This window comes from Balaenoptera borealis (genome assembly GCF_965194805.1).
Source record: "Balaenoptera borealis genome assembly, chromosome: 4".
Taxonomy (NCBI): Eukaryota; Metazoa; Chordata; class Mammalia; order Artiodactyla; family Balaenopteridae; genus Balaenoptera; species Balaenoptera borealis.
The window spans coordinates 147,187,000-147,214,756 of NC_138861.1; the positions used below are offsets into that span (position 1 = coordinate 147,187,000).

The 27,757-nt window shown below is 56.5% G+C and overlaps 1 protein-coding gene and 1 long non-coding RNA gene across 30 annotated transcripts in view; one reads left to right on the top strand and one right to left on the bottom strand.

Moving 5' to 3' along the window:
• The window catches only part of ABLIM2 (actin binding LIM protein family member 2), a 152,501-nt gene that overhangs the window by 103,819 nt on the left and 20,925 nt on the right, over nt 1–27,757 (bottom strand). For 28 of the 29 annotated variants that reach the window (XR_014244481.1, XR_014244482.1, XR_014244484.1 and 25 more), the window contains exon 2: nt 7,777–7,920. Coding sequence is in view for 2 of the 29 variants with exons in the window: in XM_082391452.1 (XP_082247578.1) it covers nt 7,777–7,920 (144 nt within the window). In the remaining 27 variants the exon portion in view is untranslated. Of the gene's footprint in view, nt 1–7,776; nt 7,921–22,043; nt 22,194–27,757 lie in introns of those variants that run through there. The other variant, XR_014244506.1, reaches the window with a different exon arrangement.
• On the top strand, nt 16,757–21,354 carry LOC309627786. Its single transcript, XR_014243955.1, has 2 exons — nt 16,757–19,391; nt 20,366–21,354. It is a non-coding gene; the product is annotated as an uncharacterized lncRNA (long non-coding RNA).

Sequence of the window (27,757 nt, forward strand, 5' to 3'; positions counted from 1 at the left end):
TGGGAACCGGGCTTGGTTCCAGAGGGAGCAGCCTCGGCGCACCAGTTGCCCCCAGCCCCTCCCTGCGGAGGCCCAGCCTGCCAGCTGGTCAGGGCGGGGTCTTTGCGGGTTGCAGCCCCCTAGCCAGAGCCTTGAAATACCACGTAGCCCATCTTTGAATCAACGCCTAAAAATTTTCATCAAAACTTTAACTGACTGCAGAGGATGTAGTTTCTGGTGAATTGTAAGTACTGGCATCTTTAAATTTAACTAGTAGACCGTAGATGCCAAAGCAAGACCACCGACCTCTGTTTACAAAACCCAGAGTCAGGCTCTGAGTAAAAGCAGGCATTTCACCTTGTTCCTCTCTTGCTAGGAAAGCCTATTTCCATCTCTTTCCCCCACAGAACCGCATGCACATGGGACGTGTTTTAGAGATGGAAAGCGCCTATGGTTCTCTGCAACAAAAATCCCTCAGTCTACGTGGAAATTGATTTATTGGGAATTTCTTACGGTCACAAGGCTCTAAATATTTAATAGCTTATTCTGGATAGGGTTGTTATAACAGCTACTAGTATAAAGCTATCAAAACAACACATATGTTGTAAATTTTGGTAAATTATTATTACGTGGATAGAGGACAAGCTTTTCACAGTGCAGCTCTTGATGACACGGATGGTGGTGGTTGAGGGGAGTTCCTGGTGTCTGATCAAGGGAGCCCCGACTTTTAAACTCCACCTTGTTTGGTGCCCTGGCGGATCGGAAGGCGAGGGCAGTCTAGCAGCCTTCCTCCACTGCAGGTGGCTTCTCAGGCTGGTCAGTTTGGGAAGAGCACCTGTGGGAGTCTGAACCTCCAAGGGTCTTGGGGTCCCCGGGGGTCAGGTCTGCTTGGTCTGGTCAGCAGTGCCCTTTCAGCTCATGTACCGGTCAGTGCACACGACCCGGGACCTGGGGGCTCCGGGTGGCCCTGCCAGGTGGGACCCACTCAGCTCAGCTCCCACCCCTACACAGGGCGAGGTGGCGGGCCTCTCCCGGGTGTCCCTGTCCTCTCGCCTGGGCCACAGGGCTGCACGTGCTGTTCCCCGGTTACAGCCACCAGAGTGGTTTGGAAATCCTTCCTTCCACATCGCCAAGGAGCTGTTGGCTCTTCAGACATAAAGCTGAGCAGCTGAAAGCGCAGGCTCCAGGGCTGCCGGGGGGACGCAGGCTCCTCTCGTGCACTATGCTGTGTGCCCCTGGGCAAGTCCCTGATCTCTCTGGGCCCCCAAGTCCTCATCTGGGCCTACTCAGAGGTGAGAAGGGCAGCACAGAGGCGCATCCTATGCTAGCACGACATAAGCCCCAAGTCGCGCGGGGCCACCATCCATGCCATTGTTTTACTGACGTCACTTACCCCAGGAGGCCCGAGGCTGGTGCCCAGCTCTAAATCCTTCTCTCACCCAGCCAGAGCGTGAAAACCCTTTGTTCAATCTTGCACCACAGGGCTTCCCTGGTGGCGCAGTGGTTAAGGATCTGCCTGCCAATGCAGGGGACATGGGTTCAAGCCCTGGTCTGGGAAGATCCCACATGCCGTGGACAACTAAGCCCGTGCACCACAACTACTGAGCCTGCGCTCTAGAGCCCGTGAGCCACAACTACTGAAGCCCGCGTGCTACAACTACTGAAGCCCATGAGCCACAACTACTGAGCCTGCGCTCTAGAGCCCGTGAGCCACAGCTACTGAAACCCGCATGCTACAACTACTGAAGCCCATGAGCCACAACTACTGAGCCTGCGCTCTAGAGCCCGTGAGCCACAACTACTGAAGCCCGCGTGCCTAGAGCCCGTGCTCCGCAACAAGAGAACCCACAGCAATGAGAAGCCCGTGCACCGCAACGAAGAGTAGCCCCCGCTCGACGCAACTGAAGAAAGCCTGCGTGCAGCAACAAAGACCCAACGTAGCCAAAATAAATAAATTTATTAAAAAAAAAAAATCTTGCACCACAGCGTAGGCCAAGCAGATGTACCCCGACTCGGGAAGGATAGGCTCCCTGAGGCCTCTGTAGGAGAATTAGTGTCTTTCTCAGTAAACGCCGCCTGTAACAATTCAGCCCTTGAGTGATAGGCTGGTTCACGGACACCCTTGGCTCTGGTACTTGGCTCATTTTCTTTTCTTTTTTTAAAGATTTATTATTTATTTATTTTATTTATTTTTGGCTGTGTTGGGTATTAGTTGCGGCACACAGGATCTTCGTTGAGGTGCACAGGCTTCTCTCTAGTGGCGTGCGAGCTCCAGGGCTCATTTTCTAATCTTCTTAAAGATATGACGGTATTGACTGTTCCTCGAAGGAGAAAAATGTGAAGAGGGATCTAGTGCCCCACTAAAACCTGCATCTACATCACGGAGGCACCAGGAGACCGAATTAAAGCAGCTTTCCTGCCCCGAGAGCCGGGCCCGGCCAATGCCACGTCCTCCCCGCCCCGCCCCAGTCATCTCTGCTACTGACCGGATTGTAGCTGCCTGGGTCCTCTAAGGTCAGGGCCAGACAGCAAACCCAGACCTCTGCCCGCTAAAAATAAAGAGTCCAAATTCGTTCATAATTTTTAACGTCCTAATCAAGACAACATATTGTCCTTACATTCCATCTGCCTATCCAAGTAGCCGAGACCCAATGAAGGGCACCGAGCAGCTGTGGGTGACTCGGAGCGGCCCGCCCCCCGTCTTTGGCGGTCACTGTGGTCATTTCTGAGAAACGGTCGGGAGGGGGCGGGCCATGGTGGGAAGACAATCTGTACCACTTTCTGGAATACCCTTTGGCATCGACTCAAAGGAATGTGAAAACAGCTCCTACCCTTTGACCCAGTCGTCTCTCTCTGGGACTCTATCCCAAGGAACTGACCATGAACGTCCACAGAATGGGGTTGGCTGCAGCATCACTACAGTATAATGCAGTAAATAAACGCTGGGCTTTAGAGACAGGCAGCCTGGGCATGAATGCTTCCTGGCTGTGTGACCTGGGGCAAGTTACTTAACCTCTCTGAATCTCAGAGTCCTCATCTGTAACAAAGGGTTAAGCACACTGATCGCTCATGGTTGTCACAATAAATCAACGAGATGAGGCGTAGGAAACTGATTAGCCCAGTGCTGGGCTGGAATCCATGTAAACGTTTAACAGCTGAGGAATGGCTAAGTTTGCTGCGGGCCAGGCAGCTGAAGGAATCTGGGTATATATTGAAATTGATGTTGAAGGATGTATGATGGGGAAAGGGCTCACACGGTCCCTTAAAGAGGATAAATCGGGACACAAAAGTATATATACAACAGGACTTCAAATTGAAAAGACTCTTACAAAGGAAAAGATTGGAAGGCTCTCTACCCAAATACGGATGGCAATTCCCTTGGGGTGGTCAGCTGAGGGATACTCTTGTACTGGTGTCTGGGAAGAGGAGAGAGCGATTGATGTCAAAACACAAAGCAGACCGAGAACCCCAGGGCGTTCGCATGAGTTGGAGGGAGCTGGCTCAGGGCAGCGTGGTCACTGCCAGCCCAGGTCCTAACCTAACCTCTGCCTCAGATGCTCCATCTGGAAATAACAGGGCCACGTCACCGGAGATTCCTTCCTGCCGTGACCTTCCACAATTATGCCATGTGATCCCGTTCCCATAAATGTCCCTGGGACGCAATCGTTTTGCCCCATTCCCTTGTCACCCCCAGTCGCTAAGACCAGCTCTGGGTGTGGCTCTTCATGGTCCCCATGTGGTTGTGTCCTTGTGGACCACCCCACCTGCTGTTACCAAGTTACAGGCAGAGCTGGTGGCCTCTTCCCCCAACACACACACACACACACACACACAGAGGCTTCCCTCCCTCCTGTTTCCTTCGCTCTTTCTGCAATCATAAGCGTGCTCAGTCCCGCTGCCACACAGATCAGAAAACGCCTGCTTTCCTGAGGTCACACATGGTTGTGGCCTCATCTTTTCATCATTTCAGAGTCGGGGCCCTTGTTTCCAAGGCACCACGAGCAGGGCTACGAAAGATTCTGGTTGAAAACAAATGTTCTAGGGACTTCCCTGGCGGTCGAGTGGTTAAGACCCTGTGCTTCCACTGCAGGGGGCGCCGGTTCAATCCCTGCTCGGGGAACTAAGGTCCTGTATGCTGCGTGGTGCGGCCCCCCTGCCACAAAAGTTCTAAAAGCGCAGAACTCCACTACACATAAAAGGTCAAGAGAACCAGATTTGTTTTTCTGTGCAAATTTCAGTTGTAGCAATGGTAACAGATTTCATTTTTTCTTGAGGATGTACTATGCGCTGGATGTTTGCTATGTTTCTATCTTACACAGATTCCCATTTTGTAGTGTGAAACTAGAGCTGGCTGGATTTCAAGACAATCCAGAAGCAGACGCCCCCTCACACTCTCATCCAAGCTGCCATGGTCTCGGGCTGGGGGCCCGGGCCCTTCTCCCCACCCTGCCCTGGCCTCCCCGCATCAGCACAGCACCCAGTGGTCCATGAAACTAAAATGGACAGGATCCTCCTGTGTTCTTTCTCCCGCGGTGTCGGAGCCCAGGTCCTCATGAGGACCCCCTCCCCCCAGCCTTCCCTCACTCCCCCTCCTCACTCTACTCCAGACACACAGGCCTTGCGCTGTCCTGGAACCTGCCAGGCACACTTCCCTGCTTCAGTGTCACTGCACTGGCTGTTCCCTCTGGCTGCAATCCTCTTCCCTCACCTCCTTCAGGTTTTCAAGCAAAGGTCACCTCCTCCACGAAGCCTGCCCTGATTACCCAATTTAAAATAGTAACTCCCTGGCACTCCCAATCCTGTCTTTATCTTGCTCCTTGTCTTCCCCTTCCTAGCACTTCACTTTCATCATATGATGAAATTTCTTTGTTTATTCTATCTAGTGCTTATTGTCTCTCTCCCTGCCCTAGAATGTGATCTCCACGAGGACAAGGATGTCTGTTTTGTTCATGGATGCATCCCAAGCACCCAGAACACTGCCCAGCACGGAGTATGTGCCCAATTGGGTTGTTGAATGGAAACTAAGGCTAAGAAACATGTCTAAGACCCACATGAGCTGGGGGTGGCAGAGAGGGGGAATTGAACCCAGACCTTCTGGCATCAAAGCCCAAGCTTGAGGCAGCCAAGACGGTCTGGAGAATTATGTGATTTCTTTCACAGATTTTCAGGTTTAGGTAAACCAAGGCACGTCAAGCCAGTCCCTGGTCGGCAGGAACCCAACATACCGGAATCTCTTGGATCAGAATTAGACACAATTGTCTTCTGTGCTAACAGACCCTGCTTCGGTTGGCCTGGCAACACACCCACCCTGGAACAAACATGGCTGGAGTCAGTCAGTCCCCATCCTCCCATTACTCTTTGCCGGTGGAGTGGATGTGTGACCTAGTTCTAGCCAGCTAGTCATACAGGAAGCCTGTGCGGGCTTCCAGGGAAAAGGTTCTCCTCCCTGATCGAAGGGAGATTACCCTGATTACCCAATCAGAGTAATCATGCAGGGGGAGGGCCCCTTTGCCTGTGCACACCCCTGCCCAACTTCTTCCCCAGGGCTGTCAACCTGTGAGGATGTGATGTTTGGAGCTACAGCAGTCATCTTGAGACCATGAGGAGAGGCACTGCTGACATGTATAAGATGGGGGGGGGAGAGTTGGGGGTGGGGAAGTGGAAAAAGAACCTACTCTTTGATGACTTTTTTGAGCTGTTAAATTAACCAGCTCTGGGGGTGAGGAGGCTACCTCCAGAATTCCTGTTAAGGTGATAAATATCCATGTAATTTAAGACACTATAAGTTGGGTCTTCTTTTTTATTCATCCAAGGGCACCCTCAATGATTCACAGACTTTGCATTTTCATGAGAGCCTGGATAAAAGATCAATCTAAGACTATGCAATCCTCAAGCTTAAAAAAACACAACTTCTTAAAAGCTTGCAGGAAATCTCAGCTGCTCTCCGTCATCCTTCAGCAGGTGAAGCAGACATGCCACCTACTGAGGGCAGGGGCCCCGCTATGTCTGCAGGCTGACACGGCACCTGGCACAGAATGAATCTGTGGGTGAGCAGATGCGTGTCCGCCCCCTCCTCACTGGGACGCAGACCCTGCTGGGGGCCCTGCACCCCGTCCCTCCACGCTGGGTCTGGGGCAGAGCTGAGGCTCGTGGGAAGGGCTCCCCCGACTCTCGCCAGCTGCTCCCACAGGGGACAACCAGGCAGGTCACACGTCACGTCACCCTTGCTTCCTCATCTTTAAGTGGAGATAACGCCTCAGCCCCCCCAATACTGGAGGACTTTGGAAGAAAACACACGGAAAGCACTGAGCTCACAGGAAGCGCTCAGCAGAGGTGAGAGGAGGTGAGAGGAGGTGAGAGAAGGTGAGAGAAGGTGAGAGAAGGAAGCCTCCTCGGCAGAACCAGCAGGCCCCCTGGCAGCCCCCGAGGTTCAGTCCCCCTCCTTCGGCCCCGCTGCACCTTCCACACTGCGCCCCACACCGCGGGCACAGGCCTGGCCGCCTCTGACGGCCCAGCTCTCCTCTTCTTTCTTTGGCTGAACTCAGAGCCGAAACGCCACCTCCTCCGTGAAGCCTTCTCTGGAAGTTCCCAGATCCCTCCCGGTGGGCCACCTTCCCAGCACTCGGCTTCTACCACTAACACCCAACTATTCCCGGCGAGCTGGTAGATTTATCTCCTCACCAGACCTCACCTGTCAAAGCTAAACCTCACGCCTTCCTACTTAGCGCTTTCCAAAGCCGGGCCTGGTGCCCAGTAGGGCCTCCTGAGACCATGGTGGGCCGAGGGGACTCAGGCAGTTAACGGGCCCCGTGGTGCTGATAAAAGCCACAGCGCTGGATTATCTTACACGTGGTGTATTTCCCATCTTTGCCCATAAAGCCCAGGCGCTCACTGCCCCTGCGGCCCGTCGAGGCCCACAGGCGAATGTCTGTGCATCTCTGGACGTCGCTTCAAACCCACAGGAAAGCAGCCTGTGATGACACCGTTTGCTGTCCAGAGGTGAGGAGGGGTCTGCAGGGCCATTAAAAGAATTCTTTCTTTAAAACTGCAAATCCTTTGGGTTTGGACACTGTGTCAAATTGGTTTGATCTGCCCATCCCTTCCCCAAAGTGCTACTTTTCATTTATCCTCAGGAAACTAAATGCAAATACACAAAACCCCATTGTACACGACAGGACATGCACTAACTTGAGCGTAGGGAGAAAGGGCAGGCTGGAAGGATGTTCTGAGCAAAGCCTGGCTCCGATAGAGGGACTTCACGTGATTTGTTTTACTTTCTTCTTATCTTTTTGGTATTATCTGAATTTAGTGATATTCGTGTTCTTTTTTATAATCAGAGAAAAAGCCATGCTCATTTGGAGTGAACGGTAACGTTCCCAGTCCCGCTCTGGGAGGGTGCGGGGCGCCCGAGGCTCGTGGCCCAGCTTAGGTCCCGTGCACCCGGCGGTGCTGAGCTCACGCCACCACTGACGGCCATCTACTGTGTGGCTACGGCGCCCAAGTGGCCACTTTGCTCTGGCCGGTGGATCACGGACATGGCTACAGCCATCCGAGGACACTGCCCGGGACCTGGACCTCGTCCTCTGACCCTCCCCCTTGGGCAGATGCCCCCGTCACCCCCATAAGGGACACGGGCCACGCTGAAAAGATCACGCTGTTGTTTGAAGGTTTGGGATCAGTTTTTCCAGCCTCCCAGATCTAATGAGTGTCCGGGGCCCAGCGTGGCAGCTGGGAGGCGGGCTCGGCCACACGGCAGGGCTGTGCCGGGCCCCGCAGCGGAGACGGGTCGGCGCTCACCTTTGCAGATGAAGCACTGGATGTGGAAGTACTTGCTCTGCACCCGTAGCACCTCCCCCCTGCACACGTTCCCGCAGGTGTTACACAGGATCGCCGTGCTGGCCGGCTTCTCCGGGGGGCTGTGGGCAGCCTGGGGCTCCGACACTGTGGGGAAAAGGCACCGTGTTAGAAAGCGGGACATGCCGGGCACCGGTGAGCAAACAGCAACGGTGCGAGGACTCGGGGCCCAGCGCATCTCCCAGCACAACCCAGAGGGCGCCGGGGGACCAGCGGAGGTCGGGTAATGTGAGACCCCGACGGCGGTCCTGTCCCCCACCTCTGTGTGCCCACCTCCCAAAGGGCAGCCGATCCCCCTGCGGCCTTGACCCGGCACGACCGTGGCCCTCAGGGGCCTGGTGAGCTGGCCAGCCCTTCTGCAGCCAGGGACCCAGGTCCTCTCTTCTGAGAGTGCAATAATCACATCCTCCTGTGAGCTCGCTTTGAATCCCCTCTGTGCCCTGGGGACAGTGACCTGAAATTGTCACCGCCCCCCTTAGAGCCAGCCATGACCTAGGATGGCTGAGGAGGCACTGGAGACCCCCAGAGGGACGGGTCAGGGTGGACGGTCAAAGGGCCCGACTGTGGGGCTCCTGGGGTCTGGGCAGGGCCGTCGCTCACCCACATCCTCCAAAGGTGCCCGCGGAGGCCGGGCGTGCAGGACGCTGGGGCCCACGGCGGGTCTGTGCTCAGGGAGCTCCAGCCCAGCAGTGGCGACAGCCAGGGGAGCACCAGCTGCAAGCCAAGCGGCAGAGCTGTGGTCGGGGGATGCCTAGGGGCTGGGGACCAGCTCCTTCCCAGCACGAGGAGGAGGTGGAGCTGCAGGCAGAGAGCACCGCCCACGACGGGGCCCCAGCAGCCCGGATCCACCTCCCACTCAGGACCAGCCCAAGAAGGCGCAGCCTGCCTCTAGCCAGTCACCGGGGACACCCCTTGTAGCAGCCCCCCAGCCTCCCCAGGCTCCCAGCACCGATCAGAGGCCCCTGAGCCCCCTTTTCTCCACTGGGAAGCTCCCCTACTCCTCTATCTGACTCTGGGTCTCTGCCAGGCACAGTGACAAAGGCTGACCCCCCGCTCAGCCAGCTCTGAGGAAACAGCCTTTGCCTTTCTCAAGTGCGGGTCTCCGCTTAGATCCACATCTTCTGTCCCACGCTCCCGTCTTGGTCTGGGGTCACCGACCTGAGGCTGAGGCAAGGGCAGGGTGCAGGTGGTGTACCTAGGGGACCCCGGGTGGCAGGAAGGAGCGGGGGCAATGCTGGCATGTTGTTGAGCTGGTCACTCCCTTGGAGCCCCTCCAGGGCGTCCCTCAGAAGGAAGGGGGCCGGGGCACTGGTCCTGCTCCCGTCCCCCTGGTGAGGGTTGCCCCAAAGCTAGAACTCCTGTCTCCCTTTCCTGGGCTGAATGAGTTCTGAGGTTTCAGCAGAGGCTGAAAGAGCCAGGGAGCCACGGGCACCTGAGGTGGGGAGTCCGCAGGCCCAGGTGCACCACCCACCTGTACACCGCTGGAGCCACAGGGGGGCCCAGGGGAGGTGGTGCGGGCCCAGAAGATAGCCGCCACCTGGGATGCCGCAGATACACCACGCTTCATTGAAGAGTTAAGCGTATTCATACACACACACACACACACAATACACACGCAGAGACACACAGACATATACGTACATACACAGAGAGACACATACGTACACACAGAGAGACACAGACATACACGTACATACAGACACACACATACATACATACACATACACAAAGAGACACACAGGCACACAGATACACAGACATACATACACGTACACGCACAGATACACATACATACACATGAGACACACACATACACACACACGTATACACACAGATACACTTTCACAGACACACAGATACACATACCTACACACACAGACACACAGATACACACACACACAAACACAAATACACATACACACACACAGACACACAAATACACATACATACAGACACACAACTATACATATGCACCCACACAGACAGACATACACACAGACACAGACATACAGATACACAGACACACAAATACACATAGACACACACAGAGAGACAGACATGCACACATACACACACACACATTTACAAAATCGCTGAACACCAGCCCTGATTGAGTATCAGGCCCAGAAGGTCTCCTCATTCTTGTAAAAGCGGAGGAGGTGGATGTCAGACAGGAGGACATTTCTCCATCCAGTTTCCAGCCTGCCCCCCAGGCCCCCCAGACCCCGTCCCGTCCCGGAAGCCCCAGATCCACAGCACAGGGCTCCTCCTCTGGGTCCCGCCCGCGAGGGCCTGGGCCACGCTGGGGACATCAGGCCTTCCAGGAGGCGGCTCTGAAGACCCCAAGGGTAGCAGGTGCCAGCTGTCTGGGGACCAAAGCCACACAGCCTGGAGAAGCAGGTGCCAGAAAGGAGACGATGGGCACCAAAAAATCATCTGGTGTCGCCCTTAGTACCCCAGGCCCGGTGTCAAGGCCTGCCTGCGTTTCCAAGGGTGTCAGGACCAAACGGCAAACTGGGCAGCGCAGAGCCCAGCGAGGGCCCCGGAGTTCCGTCTGCCGTCCTGGGAGCTGTGCTGACACTTCCACTCTGGTTTAAGTGTCAACACAGGATAATCACAGAAACTGCCTCATCCAGCACTTAATAAAATTGGTATAAGGGGGCAGAGAGCAAGGATGTCCTGGGCTAGAATTTAAGGCTCCCTGTGCGGAACGAGCCATTGGACTTGAAGTTTGAAACCTCAGGCAGAGCCGGCTCACGGCTGTGCACGGCCCTGGGGCTGCGCAGGGCTCACCTGGGGCTGATGGGGTCCTGAGTCACCCCGTCCACACAGGCTAAATCGAGATTTGAGGGCGTGGCCACAAAGATCTTCAACACGATTATCTTTTCATCCATTAGGCATACAAAGGACAATGTGCCTCATGTCTCCAAGAATAGCCAGGCAAAGTCTACCCTCCACCCACGTGGGGGGGGAAAATCGCTGTCAGAGCCCTGGGGGCAGACGGCCAGGTGCAGCCCAGCTTCACCTCGTACATGCAGTAACCTGGAACTCCCAGCCGTCTGTCCATCTGCCATCCGCCCCCTGCTCACAGCATCTGCCCCAGGGGATGCTAGGACCATGGGCAGAAATGTCTGTCTAGCAAGCAGCCCAGGGTCTGGCAGACCATAAATGCTCAATACACAATAGCCATTGTCATTTTCAAGAATACACAGCCTGACATCACCAGTTTCCTGATTACTGGAAATACTGTTTGATCTGGGGTGAAAACTGCTTTAGGAGGATCGTTTTTATGGGAGCACCAACTCTGCCCGCCTGGAGCCTCCTCCAAAACCTCCTGGGGCCTCTGGTGGCAGGGCGAGAGAGCAGGGTGCTGCCCCCTGGTGGTGGGAAGTAGACACTGCATAGAGGGGGCCTGTCTGTGCAGGTACCACCCGCGCAGGTGTTCCCCTCCAGCCCACATCTGTCCCCTTGGCCCTGGGATCACAGCCTGAGAATCCTGTGGATTTGAGGTGTGGGCCTTCTTACCCCTCAGGATGGACTTATTCCTCGAACCTCCTGCAGCTGCCCGATCGGGTGCTTTGCAAAGGGGACTGGTGCTCACAGCCGGCAGAGCAAGTGCTGTGGTCACTGCTGCTGCCGCCCAGCGAGCGGACTGGGGCCAGGAGCGCCGGCCCAGCTGGTACGTGACTGCAACAAGGAGGGATCGGGACCCTCGCGTGGCAGGACAGGACAGGAGTGGGCCCCTAGACAGGGATGGGGCGGTTGTGGCCAGACCTCATTCCATCAAGAACTATCAAGACACGAGCTATGAAGCCATCCGAAGGCACCTCAGATGCATGCTACTAAGTGACAGAAGCCAGTCTGAAAAGGCTGCACACCACGTGACTCCAACCCTATGACATCATCAAAAAGGCAAAACTACGGAGACAGTAAAAGATCAGTGGTTGTGAGGGGTGGGGAGGGAGGGGTGAGTAGGTGGAGCCCAGGGGTGAATACACGTCATTATACATTGGTCCAAACCCAGAGAACACTCAACACCAAGAGCGACCCCTGATGTAAACTGTGCATTCTAGTTAGTAATAGTATATCAAGGACTTCCCTGGTGGCGCAGTGGTTGAGAATCTGCCTGCCAATGCAGGGGACACGGGTTCGAGCCCTGGTCTGGGAAGATCCCACATGCCGCGGAGCAACTAAGCCCGTGCGCCACAACTACTGAGCCTGCGCTCTAGAGCCCACGAGCCACAACTACTGAAGCCCGTGCACCTAGAGCCCGTGCTCCACAACAAGAGAAACCACCGCAATGAGAAGCCCGTGCACCACAACAAAGAGTAGCCCCCGCCTGCCGCAACTAGAGAAAGCCCGCGCGCAGCAACGAAGACCCAACGCAGCCAAAAGTAAAAAATATAAATAAATAAATTTAAAAAAATAGTATATCAAAACTGGTTCATCAGTTGTAACAAACGTAGCACACACAAACATTACAACAATGCAACAGGCAGATGCTAACAGGGGAAACTGGGGATTTGGGGTGGGGTGTATATGGGAACTCCTTACTTTCTGTTCAATTTTTCTATAAACTGAAAACTGCTCTAAGAAATAAAGTCTATTTAAAAAAAAAAAAAAACTTAAAAGAGAGAGGGAAACGGAGAGAGCCGCAAACTACCACACTCCAGACCTAACCCTGAAGGCAGCAGGCTCATTTCTCTACAATTTCTGTATCGGCTGTAACATTTCATTTAACAAGCCTCTGACTGCGATGATAATAATAATGTAAAATATAAAGTCAAGTGGTAAGGATCAATCACACGGGGCCGTGACTACTTAATCCCCCCGTGATAATGAAATCCCAGCCTGGGGATCCTTGCCGGGAGTAAAAGAACGATTACCGGTAACACCAGCACAGAGCTCACGTTCACAGTGGAGGGACGTGGCTTCCTTGGGTCTGGCCCGGCAGTCGCTGTGATCCCGCCTCTATAATCCCTCCGGGTACCGTCCTGATCTGCCACCAGGTACGGGGCCTGGAGGAGCCAGGACGGCAGCCGGCAGGGCCGGGTTTGGAACCCACCCACCGTCCAGGGGCAGCTGTGTGACCTTGAGAGCTGATTGAGCTCTGAGAAGCCTCTCTGTGTTCACAACTGTAATTTGGAGCCTGGTCTCAGGAGGCATCATTTAGAACCCAGTGAAGTGGAGAAAGCTTCTGGTACAATGCCTGACAGGTGTGGGGACCAACAGCTGCTGGCTTAGTCCTTCCGGGTCTCAGAGGCAAACCCGCGACTTGGGGGTGGGGAGGGGCAGAGGCTGTCGGGAGGGGGACCTGGAGCTCCCGGGGGCCACACCTTTGCTCCCTCGGCAGCCTCATCAGCAGCTTGTCCTAGGTTTGTCTTTGGCCTCGGTCAGTGGCTGGGTGGGTAAGCAGGAAGTGGGGCAGCCTGCACTGATCCCAGCTGCCCCCCTCCATGGCTGTCACCCGGGGCAGGCCATGTGACCATTCAGAGCCTCAGTTTTCCCTTCTATAAAATGGGGGTAAGTATTCCCAAATGTGGGACCCTTGTCTGGGTCAGATAAGAACACACATGAAGCCAGCGACCCCCTGGGCGCCTGCTGGGTAAGGCAGGCACAGGAGGCAAGGACTGTGATGGGGTGCAGGTGACACAGTTGCTCCCTGCAGAGAGGGTCTGATGGCGACCTCCGGATCAGTGGGGGCTTCTCGACACTGACCTCTGCCCCCCAGCGCTTGGCCCAGCTGTGCCCAGTCCTGATGCTCCAAATGGGATCCACCCAAATCCAGCACTGGGCCTCACTGGTGCTCGCCTCGGGAAGCAGGCATGGTGGCATGGTGATGGAAGCATCACCGCCAAGGTCAACGTCAGGCTCTCAGCTCCATGTCCATCCTGGCGGGCGGACCCCCAGGACGCTGCGCAAGAGCGTCAGGGGGCTTGTAGGTTTCCTTACTTCGATAGATGGGGCCTCAACACCCTCTGCCCAGCGAGCTGGGGGAGCTCGCCTCTGGCCGGGTTACCCACCAAACACTCCATTCTCCCCTCCACTCCATTCGCACAGACCCACCTGGGTGCGGTTTCCCACTTTGTTCATAGAAATTCACCAAGCTGGCATCGGTCAAGACGCACAAGCAGATGTGCCATGTGTTCCTGCCATGGGACCTGGAAGCCAGCTGTGATGCCACGTGAACACGTGTCCACCATCTCTCCTCCACGGGGTCCTCGCTTGTGCAGGGAGCATGGTGGGCCCTGCCTTCTGCCAAGGAGCGTCTACCCTGACCCTTCACGGTGCCCTAACCACGGAAACCGCTGCAGGTCACCTCGACTTCATTCTGACGGCAAAACTGCAAGGTGCTCAGCCAAAGTGCGTTCAACTCCAAACACCAAACAATAAAGCTCTTCTTCATCTTGTTTGCTGTTCATTCATTCATTCACCCAACAAATGTCTGAGACCTACTATGTGCCCGGATTCCACTGGAACAAAACAGACCCAGTCCTGGCCATCATTTGGTCCATGCCACACCCCACAGGAATGGCCTATCACCCCTATTTCACAGACGAGGACATGGTGGCTCAGAGATGCACGGGGATTTTCCCAAAGCCACAGGGCTGGATTAGGAACTCAGCTGGGGTCCCCCCTCAGGTGTCTGACGCCACCATCCCCTTTGCCACCTGCTGGTCTGCAAGTCCCAAATCATGGGCTCGCTCGTTCACCAAACAAGAACAGAGGAGCTGGTGGGCATCCGGGGAGACGGGTATGCAAACTGGCCAGGCACGGGTGTGGCACACGGCAGGAGAGGGGACACACTGGGCCCAGGGAGTGGGCGTGGAGGGGGCAGGTGCCCCTCTTCTTCCAGCGATTCATCTCATGTCTCACCTCCCAGACAGCACAGCACACGTCGTTCTGTGGTCCTTGGGGACTTTTTCAACTGTTTATCTCCGCTCTCCCTCAAAGGCTCTGCATTTGGTCCTGTCCCTTCTCGAAGGGCCCAGTTAATGCTGGACCCCCGAGCAGGCATTGCTGGGTTGGCCAAAGACCAACAGCTCACATTCAGCTTGTTTTCCAGGGTTTGCTCTTGAGGCAAATCCACCTTGATACCAGGAGGTGGAGCTCCTTGCATCCTTGGGGATCTAACTGGAACCCATGCTCCATCAGCCGGGGCGGTTTTGTAGAGCTCTCCACCCTGCTCTCTGTATTATGCAAACAGCTGGCTTGGGGTTTCCACATCGTATGACTCTGTTCTACTGTTGAAAGCTTTGTATGACCATGCATCACACCCTCTCCTGAGAGTCCCATCTGCCTAGAGCGGCTCCCAGGCTCCCAGTTCTTGCCTCCCCTCAGGCCTTTCTTTCTAACCGTGACAATGAGCAGAGAACTATGGCAGGAGGCACAGGGATGTGGGGAGGTGAACCTGTGTGTAGTCAGGGAGGGCTTCCAGGAGGAGGTGACACAAGATGCACAGGTGCCTTCTGGGACAGCAGCAAGCACACATCACCGTGCTCATCTCCATCACAATACTGACCATGTTGGGTGGCCCTTGCCTACTGGCCATCTGCCTACCTGCCCCCAGGGCCAGGGGCCAGGTCTGAGAAGTGCGGCTCCTTAGGACTGGGTACCAGTGCAGACAGAGCAAGATGCACTCAGCCAGGTCTGGCTGGCAGACGGCTCTCACATACCACGTGGCCACAAGCATCCTTGCAGCTAGCACGCCCTCCAGCACAGGGGTTTCTTTAGACTGGTTTTCTAAATATGGAGTTAATGGCACAAAGGTCTTAGGGGGTCTGTCTCCCCTGCCCTCAGGACGTCCTCTATAGGTTTCTTCTGGTTCAGGAACAGGCCGGGGCCTCACTTCCCGCCCTCCCAAGCGTTATGTGTTGGAAAATCAAGCCAAATCACACGTCATTACTTCCATCTTAACCTCCTTAAGGGCTGACTGCTAATTATAACCAGGAGCCAGTAAGCGGCTCTCTGTTCCCACCTGTTCTCAGCAAGGCCATCAGCAGCCTGGACCCAGCCAGCCGGCTGTGAGGGTCTCAGGCTGTCCCCGCACTGCCAGACCTGTCTGACTCTTCAGGCACGTCATTCACCTGTCCTCCATCCAGCGAAGACAGCTCTGAGCTCTCTTTGCACTGGGACAAGTTTACTACCTTCTGGGTCTGGTTCCAGAAACTGGTCCTGCCTGCTCCAAATTCAACCAGAGCTGTCCTAGCCAGTTCCCATGAGGCAATCTCACTTAAATCCCCCAGGCGCCTGGTGCCCAGCTGCTTAGCCTGGGGAGATGCCAGGTTAGACTGCAGGCCAGCTGTCCTGGCCCCCAGTGACCAAGGGCAGAGCTCAGGTGGAGTCACTGGGGGGAAAACCCCAGATTCCTGCTTCATGCAGGGACCCCCTTAGCCAGACATGATAACCCCACGGTGACCAGGAAGAGGAGCCACCGTGGATTTCCCAGGAGGCTTTTAAGGTCCAACCAGTGAGGGCAATGGGAGGCCAGCTCTGGGCCAAGGGCTCTGGGTGGCCATTCACCCCTGGGCCTCGCCTATCATCTGTACAGGGCAGCGACAGCTCTGATGGAGTGGGGGTCAGAGAGTGCAGGCAGGGAGTGGACCCCAAGCCAGGCACACAGCAGGAGCCCACCCCGCAGTCCCCAGGACCCAGGGAGTCCTTGGACACTGACCTGGTGGCTAGTGAGTCTCGGGAGACAAGGGCACACGGTTGCAGAAAAACACCCTGATGCTTATGTCCAGAGGCGCCCCCTGAGACCCTGAGCAGGAGCTGGCCACTGGGAGACATGTCCTCCAGTCCTAGCGAGGCCCGTCTTACCTAACAAGCTGGAGCAGCCCCCTGGCCCTCCCGTCCCCCCTCCCCCGCCCAGTGTCTAATCTGAGTTGACCTCTAAAGGCTCAAGTATCTGAGAAGTTCTCCATTTTGACCCAGTGGGACAGTGTCCCCTTGAGTCCCACGGAGCCCACGGCAAGGGGACAGCCAGGACGATAGAGCCCCCAGACAAGCTCTCCAAGCTGGCCAGGTGGCAGGATGGGGGAGGGTGGCGTTGAACACAAGCACATGCAGCTCCCGCCCCTGCTCAGGAACCTTCCATGGCTCCCCAGAGCCACCACCGAGCCTCCAAGCCCAGTGCCCACCTGGTCCCCTGACTTATCTTCCACCGCCCCATGAGCCCAGACTCTCTCCCAAAGCTGTCCTCAGGGGTCCCAGCACCAGCCTTGGCTCCCACCGTCCCCTCCTGGGGGTGCTGTGCCTGCCCATCGCCGCCTGTGAAAACCCAGCTCAACCTTCAAGGCCCCCGTCCAGGGCCTCCTCCGTACCGATCCACTGTGTGCTGAGTGTCTCCCATAGCACAGTGAGCCTGTAAGAACCTGTACCCATTTTACAGGTGTGAAAACCGAGGCACAGCAGGTGAGGGGACTTGCCCATCGTCCCCCTGGGTCACGGACTGTGCGACCCTGGACAAGTCAGGTCACCTCTCCACAATGGTGAGCGAGCCTCTGACTCGCAGGAGGTAGTCTGGGCTCCCCAGGTGGAGACACCCCTGGAGGCTCCTGTCTGCTTGCCGGGTCCCCCTAAAGACCTACGCCGGGCCAGGGAACAAATGACCCAGTGCACCTGGACCATCCTGGGTGCTGCTTGCTGTCCCAGCACAATTATTCTGTCCAACGTGTCTCAGTTTGGGTAATGAATCCAGGGTCCCCATGCCCACAGTGGCGGTACTGATGCTTGGGTCCTTTTCTGGCAGGTCAGGGTCCCAAGACCCCCCATGACCGAGAGGTGGGGGGACATTCACGAGGTTAAACTCCACTGACCCCGGGAGGCCGAAGAGTCAGAAGGGATTTCTAGCTGAGCGAGAAGAGCTCGGCTTCTAGATTCCAGCCAACTCAGCTCAGACCCCTGGGGGGCTCCGTGAGGTGGGGTGCAGTCCCTGAAGCCCCAGGACTCTTCCTGTCCTGAAGCAGGGGAGCCTTCGGACAAAGTCGCTCTCAGCCATACCGTGATGGCCACGGGGTCACAAGCAGCCCCACTGAGCCTGAAATGAGACTCTTACTCAGGGCTGGGGCCGGGGGTCGGGCGGGGGAGGAGGGGTGGCAGGAAAAGGAAAACCAGTGAGCCGCCCTGTCTCCCTGACTCTTAGAGTGTGTGAGCTGGAAAACGCTGGGGGGAGCTCCTACGAGGCCACAGAAAGGGACTCGTCTGTGATGGATTGAATTATGTCCCCCAAACTCACGTGCTGGAGTCCTAGCCCTCAGCACCTCGGAATGTGACCTGATTTGGAGAGAGGTGACTGAGTTAAAGTGAGGCCATTTGGGTGGGTCTGGATGCAATATGGCTGTGGCCTTATAAACGGGAAACTAGGGCACAGAGACGCACAGAGGGAAGATGGTGTGAAGCACAGGGGGAGGACAGCCATCTGCAAGCCAAGGACAGATCTGTCCTCACAGTCCTCGGAAGGAAGCCACGCTGGGAGCACCTTGATCTCGGACTTTTGGCCTCCAGAGCTGTCCAAGAATAACGTCTGCAGCATTTGTTACGGTGGCCCCAGGAAAGCAGCCCTGTGGGGAGAAAGCGCTGGAGCAGGGCCTGGGACGTGCCAGCTCCCCGCTCCCGGTCTGAGCCTGTCTTCCTCTGTAGCGTGGGACAGTGGCGCTGCCCCAGGCTGGGCTTCTGGAGGCTGGCACATGGCAGGGGCTCGGCAGGGGTGGTGTGTGCTGGGTTGGGGGGTTCCTTCCAGAGGCAGAAGCTGGGAGAATACGGCAGTGAACAGCCCCCTGGAAGCTCAGGCTGCCCACAGGGGCACCCAGTTACCTTCAGCTTGAGTTTCTAGCAACTCACAGACTCTTGAAGCTTCTAGCAGCTGGTCCAGGTGCCCTGGCCACCCACGTCCCTGGAGGGTGTTATTTCATCGCCGGAAGAGCAGCCCTTCCTGACCGGAGAGGTGTCTGAGGATCTCACGGAAGGTCAGGGCTTAGTGGGCACCTGGGCCCATCCCCTCTCTCCACACACAGGGGGAGCCACAGATGGCAAGTCTGAGACCAGGCCAGGACCAGGGCTTGGGTCTCTGGGCTCCCAGGCCAGTGCATGTCCCTGGTGTCACCTTGCCGTGAGCCAGGGCGGCCACCACTGGACCCACCAGTGACCTCATCTGGGTCTTCAATGTATGCCTCGGGCCCAGCACACAGAAGATGTCCCATAAAGGTTCCTTAAATCTAATGGGAAACAGGGAATGCATTTGGTGACTCAGGGCCCAGTACAGCGCCCTGCAGGGGTGAAAATGAATAGTCTGAGTGACAATATCGTCTTTCAGCTCTTGTGCCCAGACTAAGGGCCAGGCACTGCGCTGGGCGATTTCCACCCATGACCCGGGTCACAGAGCTGGAAATGGGCACACAGCACAGCTGGGACTGGAGCCCAGGCCTGCAGGATCCCAAGCCCCAGCTGTCAACTCCCACCGAGAGGGTCTGTGAGGGCTGAGCTAATCCCGCCAGGGACCCTTACTCTCCAGGCTGTGTGCCGTGAGACACCGCAGCGTGGGAGCCCATATCGTACAGGTATGTATACATATAACGCTTTCAAGGTCCACCCACGTTGCAGCAGGTGTCAGTGCTTCATTCCTCTTTATGTCCAAATAACTCTCCACTATATGAACATACCCCATGGACCCATTCGTCGTTGATTTGGGGGTTGTGTCCACTTTGGGGCTGTTACAGATAAGCCGCTCTGACCATTCATGCACAATCGCTTTTGTGTGGACACGTTTCCCTTTCTTGCTGGGTCCTATGGTAACTCTGTTTAACCATCTGAGGAAGTGCCAGACTATCTTCCTGAGTGGCTGAACCATTTCACCTTCCCCCCAGCAGCTTGTCCACATCTTTGCCAATATCGGCTACTGCTGGTCCTTTCATCACAGTCACCCTGGTGGGTGTGAAGTCTGTCTCTCTGTGGTTTGTATCTGCACTTCCCGGTGACTAATGATGTTGAACATCTTTTCATGGGCTTGTTCACTATTGGAATATCTTCTTTGGAAAAATGTCTGTTCAGATCCTTTGTCCACTGAATTTGGTTCTTTTTCTGACTGAGTTATAAGGGTTGTTTACATATTCTAGATACAAGCCCCCCATCCGATATATGATCGGCAAATATTGTCTCCTATTCTGTGAATTGTGTTTTCATTTTCTTCATAATGTTCTTTGCAGCACAAGGGTGCTTAATTTTGACGAAATCCAATTTATCTATGTTTTCTCGTGTTGTTTGTGTACGTAGTGTCATTTCTAAGAAACCACTGCCCGATCCAAGATCACAAAGACTTATCCTTATAGTCTCTTCTAAAAGTTTTATAGTTTTTTGGGTTTTTTTTTTACTTTTAGCTCTTATTATAATCTTACATAAATAGAATCACATTTCCCTTACTGCTATTTTTATCACAAGATGCCATTTCTTCATCTGTGAATCGGGAACAACAGTGCTTATTTCACTGGGTTTGTGCAATTTTTAATATTACTATTGTTTTGCCCTTTGCCATCAGAACTACGGCCCATCATCTGGTGAAAGCACAGCAGGGAGTGAAGGACATTGCGTTCTCAGCTGAGCGGGGAGACCCGCCCAACCACCAACATGGAAATTCCATTTGAGAAATGAAGATCGTCACATGTCTCAGCTCCTGGAATCTGCCGCTATTTTCAGAACAATCCAGTACACTGAGCAGGTCGGGGGATGTTACCTGACCCCAAGCCAACTGGTGCTGTAAGGCCTGGAGTGAGACCTCCATGGGGGGCTGAGCCTGGCCAGGCCAGGGGGCACCCACAGCTACACGCTTTGGGGGGACCAAGATGGAGGGTCTGCCATGCTGGTCCACAGCACCCTGGGAGGGAGGAATGTAATCACCCCCATTTTACAGAGGGGGTCCTTGAGCCCCCCCGGAGCAGGGAAGCACCCTGATCAGGGCCACAGTGAGGTCAGGCCAGAGGCAGGGCTGGACGCTTCACTGGTCTGGCTTCAAAGCCATTGCTACTGCCCCACCCCAGAGCTGCTTCCTTCAATAAAAAATCTCCCGAGTCTCTCAGCGTGCGGGACGCTGATGGGGACATATGGACGAGGGGTCCCGGATCCTGCCTCTGGACAGACTCCGCGGCCACAGAGGAGGACGCCAGTGAGGGCAGGGCTCTGCCGTGGCTGCTCAGAGAGGAGGGGTCCGCTGGGCACCGAGCCTCGCGCCAGGACGGAGGCTTGAGGACCAGGGGTGGGAGCATTTCAGGATGGAGGCTGGACCCCGGCTGGAGCCCCTGCACACCTTGGGCCCGCGGAGGCTCTACCCACCTCTCTGCTTCCGGGGCTCCAAGCTCCTTTCCCTGTCCCTCCCCCTGCCCTCCTCCATCTCACTCTCCATCCCCCTTTGTCTCCTCCTCCCACCCCCGACCCTGCCCCAGAGCTTTCTCCCCGTCACCCTCACCGCAGGCCACCGTGTCAACAGGTGGCGTTTGAGTGGATTACAAGTTACTTATTGTTTCTGTCTAACTAGCTTGATGGGCCCTGTTCTTTGCGTCGACACCGGAAGGACTGAAGTCTTGTACAATATTGCTTAAGGCCGGTTTCTCAGCCTCGGCCCAGCTAACATTTTGGGCTGGACCCCTCTTCTGTGGGGCTGCCCTGTGCACTGCCGGACGGTGAGTGGCATCTGCGGCCTCCATTCCCCAGCTGCCTGTGGCACCCTTACCCCCGCCAAGTTGTGACCATCAGAAGTGACCCCAGACATTGCCAAATGTCCCCCCGCCGGGAGCAAAATCACCCTTGGTTGAGAACCAGGAACCGCCTTAAAGGAAAGAAGAAAGGGAGGGCGGGAAGGGCAGGCGCAGGGGCCGAGGGCCCAGGGACTCGGCCCAGACTATAGGATCCAGCACCAACACCCACCACGGTGCCACGCTGGGCCAGACCCTCCCCTTGCCCGAGTCTCAGCTTGCTCATCTGTAAAACGGGTCACTGCACAGGGCTGTCATCAGGAGCTCACAAGAGAGTCCCTGAGGCCGGGCATACAGTCGGCATGCGTGAGCGCTGGTCCTCTGTGCCTTTATAAACAGAGGCAGAGCTCACACTGCCCCCCTCGTGTTGGACCCCGAGCTTATTTGGGGGACTCGAGACTTCCAGTTAGAAAAGAAGCCGTCCTCTTGGGCTGATGGTCCCAGTGGACAGGGCAGCGTGGGCCTTACCTGTCCCTCCTCCGGGCATCCCCATGGACTGTGGCCTCCACCCGAAGGGCCAGCACCCTGGAGGCTGCCGGCGGCAGCTGGGTGACGGCTTGAGCCTCTGAGGCCAACATGGCTCCAGAGGGACATGCCAGAGGGTCACGTGGCAGCTGCCCACCCTCACGCCCGAGGAGGGACGGGCCAAGCCCTTCCCAGCACACCGAAATAGACTCCCACCCGGCTCCACAATGCACCTGTTCCCAGGCGTCCGGGAAAGGGACTTTGCAAAGGCAGTGGGGGAGGGACTGGGGGAGGGCCGGGACCATCTACTGTCCCATGTGCCAGGCGCAGCCCACAAGCCCTCCCAGCACCTCCCAGCCAGCACTCATGTCCTGGGGCTGCCTGACAAAGCGACAAAGCCCCACAAGCAGGGGGCTTCATCAGCAGACATTTATTCTCTGCCAGTCTGGAAGCCAGAAGCCCAGAAGCCCGAAATCAGGGCGTAGGCAGGGCTACGCCCTCTCAAAGGCTCTGGGGGAGGATACTGCCCTATATTGGCCAGTTTCTGGGGGCTTGTGTCCACATCACTGCCATCTCTGCCTCTGTCCTCACATGGCCGTCTTTTCTCTGTACGTCTCTGTGTGTCCTTTTCTGTCTCTTATAAGGACACCAGTCACTGGATTTAGGGCCCACCCTCTTCCAGGATGACCTCATCTCCATCCTTATGTTAATTACATCTGCAAAGACTCTATTTCAAATAAGGTCACAGGTGGACCCTATTCCAGGTGGACATGAATTTGGGGCCGACCTACTTAACCCACTCCACAGCCCCAGCGTGCCAGAGGGGAAACTGAGGCTTGGGACGCTCGGGAGACCAACGGGAGGCCGCTGGGCACGAAAGGCAGCATTGGGGTCCTGCCCGGGTCTGGCTGACAGCCCGGTCCCTTAGGTGACCCCCGTTCTCTTTGGTGCCTCTCTGCTAGACTCGGCTTTAAGATCTCCTGGGGCAGAAATGCGATGTGACCTGTCAGCTGCGTAAGCAGGAAGCACCGCTTTGCCCCCAGCACGTAGCCGCATAGAACCCGCAGGCATTATCCTGCTTAATCATGCACGTGACGTGTGCAAACCGAGCCTAGTGAACCCGGGCCAGGACCCCACAGCTGAGAGGCTCTGGGGCCACGCCCTCAAGCCCGAGTCACATTTCCCACCACTCTGCCTGCCGAGGCTCTGGGTGGGCCGCGTTACCCCTCCACCAGCACCCAGCAGAAAATACCTCATCCCATAGGTTCTGAAGAGTCGGAGCAGGTGCTGGCAGCCAGCGGGGACTTCCCTGGCCTGATCTGACTTTCATTACTCACACTGGTCTGAAGCTCTCCACCCGGGGGGCAGGGGGTGGTACCCACCATCCCTGCGGCAAACTCCACGGGCCCTGCAAGTGGGCACGGACGATGCATCCCAGGCAGAGGATGAGAGCCCCTCGCGCTTGTAAATGAGAAGAGTTTCTCCACTCGCTTATTCTGCAGCTATCTACGTCCTGCGGCCCGTGCCCAACTCAGGGCAGAAACGACAACAGTGTCGGTGACAATGACAGCAGCCCCCCGCTCAGCAAGCTCCACACACTGCACCACACCTGAGACAGGAACTGTCATGTCCCTACTTACCCAACCTGAGAGTCAGACGGGGAACGAGGGGCAACATGGTGGGTGCCCAGTGCCCGATCGAGGGTAACACAGAGCAAGCTCCCGGAGGGTCGAGGGGATTCCTTGGAGGAGAGAGCCTCGGGAGATTCAGAGGCCAAGGGGCAGCTAGCTGCTCAACAGCGGGAAGGGCGAGCCAGACAGAGGGAACAGCCTGTGCGAGGTTGGAAAGGGGGCGAGGCCAGTCCACATTCCCAGGAGGATGGGCGCCCTCGGCTGCACGGGGCTGGGGTGGGGGGGTGGGCAGGGGCCAGGGCAACGGGCACTCCATCGAAAAGCATGGGTCTCACCCTGAGAATGAGGGAGGCTGAGGGTTTGCTCAGGCGTCTGAAAGAGAATCGTAGCAGGAGGAGCCGTGGGTACCATCCATCCACTGGGCAGGCGCTGCTCCGGCTCTGGAAACAGCACGTCACAAGGACCCTCGGAAGGACCCCCTCCCCCTCCCACGAGCCCCGCCTGAGGACAGCGTGGGCGCGAACCCCGAGCCCGCTGGCTCCCTCTGCCAGAGAAGGCCGGCCCTCTGCCTTCGGGCCACACTTCCCCAGGGCCGGCATCCTCCCCACCAGGGTCCCCCACGGGCCTGGTGCCTCCTGTTCATCTTGCCCGGAGGCCAGGACACCTGTGCATGGGACCATCTGCCACAACGCTGCAAGAAGAGTCTCCCAGGAGATGGGCACATTAGCGTAGGGGCTTCTTGGCCCCTGGGACCCTTGGGCAGAAATCAGTGCAGGGCCTAGCTCGTGCCTCTCCAGGCGTCCGCCCGACCCTCGGCTCCCTGCCCCCCTCCCCTCACACCAATGCCCCCATGCAGCCGAGCTCCCACGCACCTTGCTCCCCTGTCTGTAGTGGCAGCCGGGCCCCTGGGAGGCCGCCCCTGGCTCGTGGGGACCCCTCCCCTACCCACAGAGGTCCAGGGGTCCAGAGACCCATGGCCTCCTCTCCCACGGCCTCAGGTGGTTCCCAGGGCCGAGGGGTGGAGGGGGCGCCTGAGCCCTGCCCCTTCCCCGTCGGTTCTGGGTGGAGGGGGCAGGAGGGGCGGCACGGCCAACACCCATGGGGAGGAAAGGCCGTGGCGCCCGGCCTCGCGGGAGCTCCCTGCCCCATGACCTCTCCAAGGTCCCCGGTGTGGTCTGAAGGCAGATGACCAGGACCCAGAGGAGCTTATGCTAATTCTCGATCTGCACGTCCCATCCTGGGGCCGTGACTGGCTGGGGCTGGGGAAGCAGTCCTCTTCCCTCCTGGACCCTGCGGGATGGGCCCCTCTCCTCCTCTGAGGATGCGGTGCTGAGGGGGTGAGGCGAGATGTTGTTCCTGCCCCACCTGGAACCTTCCGGACTGATTCTCAGGAAGGGTCGCAGAGAGGCAGAGCCAGGCCCTGAAAACCCGTGAACGCCAGGGTCAAGGGCACGGGGGACATGCACTTGGAGCCAGGTCCTCTGCCACCGGCCAGTGGCTTCCAGACTGTTCCAACATCAGCGCCCAGAGAGAGGGGTACACCAGGCAGTGGCCTCACAGGCACAGGTGTGCACACCTGTGGGATGAACTGAGCCTGGGCTCTCCCTGCATCTTCACCCTCGCCAGGATCTCCTCTGGGGGAGAGGGTTCCTCCAGTTCCATAGCTTTGTGTTGGCTCACGCGGCTGGCTTGGCCAATGCACGCGGGTGGAAGTGACAATGTGCCAGTTCTGAGTCCTGCCCTACTGTGCTTCTGCCTCCCTACATGGAGTGCGTCCCCAGGCCAGCCTGCTGGTCCCAGGAGGAGGGTGCGAGATGGGGCAGAGCCACCCCCACGGAGCCTAGCCAGGTCAGCTGAGCCCCGGCCAGCCCGCAGGCCCCCAGCCAGGATAACTGATCTCTGATTTCTGCCTCTGAGCTTTGGGGTTGTTTGTTCCAAAGTGTATTAGTTTCTCGTAACTGCAGTAACAAACCAACACAAACCGGTAAAGCAATAGTTCTGGAAGCCAGAAGTCCAAAATCGGTACCACTGGGCTGAAATCCAGGTGTCTGCAGGGTAAGGCTCCCTCTGGGCTCTGGGGGAGGATCCTTCCCACCCCTTCCAGATCCTGGGGGCGGCCGGCATCCTTGGCTCATGTCCGCATCACCCCATCTCTGCCCCTCCCCCACATCCCATCCCCTTCTCCTCTGTGTGTCAGTCTGTAACCTCCCTCCGCCTCTCTAAGAATCACTGTGATGGCATTTAGGGCTCACCCAGATAAGCCAGGATAATCTCCCCAGCTCAGCATCCTTACCTTAATCCCATCTGCAGAAACCCTGTTTTTCAAATAAAGCAACACTCACAGGTCCCAGGATGAGAACATGATATATTTTGGGGGGCCCGTTTTTCAGCCTACCACACGCAGCAATAGTTTATATGATATGTGAATACATAACAGATTTTTTTCACCAAACAATACCTAGCCTTATTACTCGGGATGTGCTCTGCTATTTTTCTTTCTTTTCTTTTCTTTTTTTTTTTTTTTCCTGGGCTGGGTCTGCTATTTTTCATTCGATTCAACCTCTTACGTAAACAAAGTCTTCTGTGACCCACTAAACTGATTTCATGCCCACAAATGGGTCGCCACCTGCAGTGTAGAAAGTTCCATCCTAACTTCTATGCCTGTACCCCTGCTAGGGTGGGGGACCCAGCAAAAATGATGATGATTTAAAGAAAGGAGAGAAACGCGCTCTTTCTGCACACAGAGGGTGCGTGGGACTGACTGGTGCCTGGAAGGACCCCTGAACTCGAGGACATGGTCCAGGCCACCCTGCCCCATGGACGGCCCTCCACCTGCAGCCCCCGCAGTCATCAGGTGACTTGGGAAGGGGCCCGGACCAGAGAAGCAAGGGGGAGCGTGGTCGCAGGTGGCTTTGGTAGCTCCACTTGCTTCCCCAAGCCCCTGACTCCCCCTCCTCCTGGCAGACCCCCTGCTCCATATTCCAGAATAATTCTTCACCCCTGACAGCCCCACACCACGTCCACTCATCACTGTGCCATCACAGTGTGCCATCACTAGTTACGCCCACTCACATCTTCATTTCTGAATGCCTCTTAAAAGATGAGAAACAAATGAAATCAAGGACTTGAAAACTTTACGACAGATGGTACAGATTTTCCAGGTGAGTTTAAGGCCAGGAAGACACTGGCGCTTTCCCAGGGGCATAAAAAATTAGGTCTGAAGGGATCTGAGACATCGTCCAGTCCCTGGGCAAGGATTCCTAAGAGTCCGGCCAGGCCTCTCCTGAGCACTCAACTCCCAGAGCCAGCGGCGTGCCGGACGCCTCCACCTGGAAGCCCCCCAGGAACCCCACAGTCAGAAAAGAGAATGTCTGGCTTGTTGCCATCCTCCCTCCCCCACCTCTCCCCACCCTCCAACAGGGCCACAGGTCACACACCAATACCCTTACCCAGCTGGCTCCCCTTCTGCAACTCAGGCAGACTTGTGTTGCAGACTTTGCAACTGACTCCATCTCTCACTAGCTGTGTGACCTTGGTCCAGTGGCTCTACCTTTCTGGGCCTCAATTTCCGATGTATATAATGGGGGTGCCTGCCTGCTGGCTGCAGAGAGACCAAACAAGATGATACGTGTGAGGGGGCCGGGCACCTCGCCTGGTACGTGATGGGCACTTGGTAAGTGGCATCTTTCTTTCCCAATTCCTAACTGTATGAGATTCCTGTGGCTGCTGGGACAAAGGACCAAAAACCGAGTGGCTTAAATAACAGAAATCTATTCTCTCACGGTCTGGAGGCCAGAATCCTAAATCAAGGTGTCAACAGGGCCGTGCTCCTTCTGGAACCCGTAAGGGAGAATCCTTCCTCGCTTCGTCCAGCTCCTGACGGTCGCCAGCGATGCTTGGCTTGGAGCTGCAGCCCTTCAACCTCTGCCTCTGTGGTCACGTGGCCTCTCCTCTGTGTCTCTGTGTCTGTGTCTCTCTTCCTCTTCTTATCAGGACGCCCTACTCCATATGACCTCATCTTAACCAGTTACGTCTGCAACAACCTTATTTCCAAATAAGGTCACATTCACAGGGACCGGAGTCAGG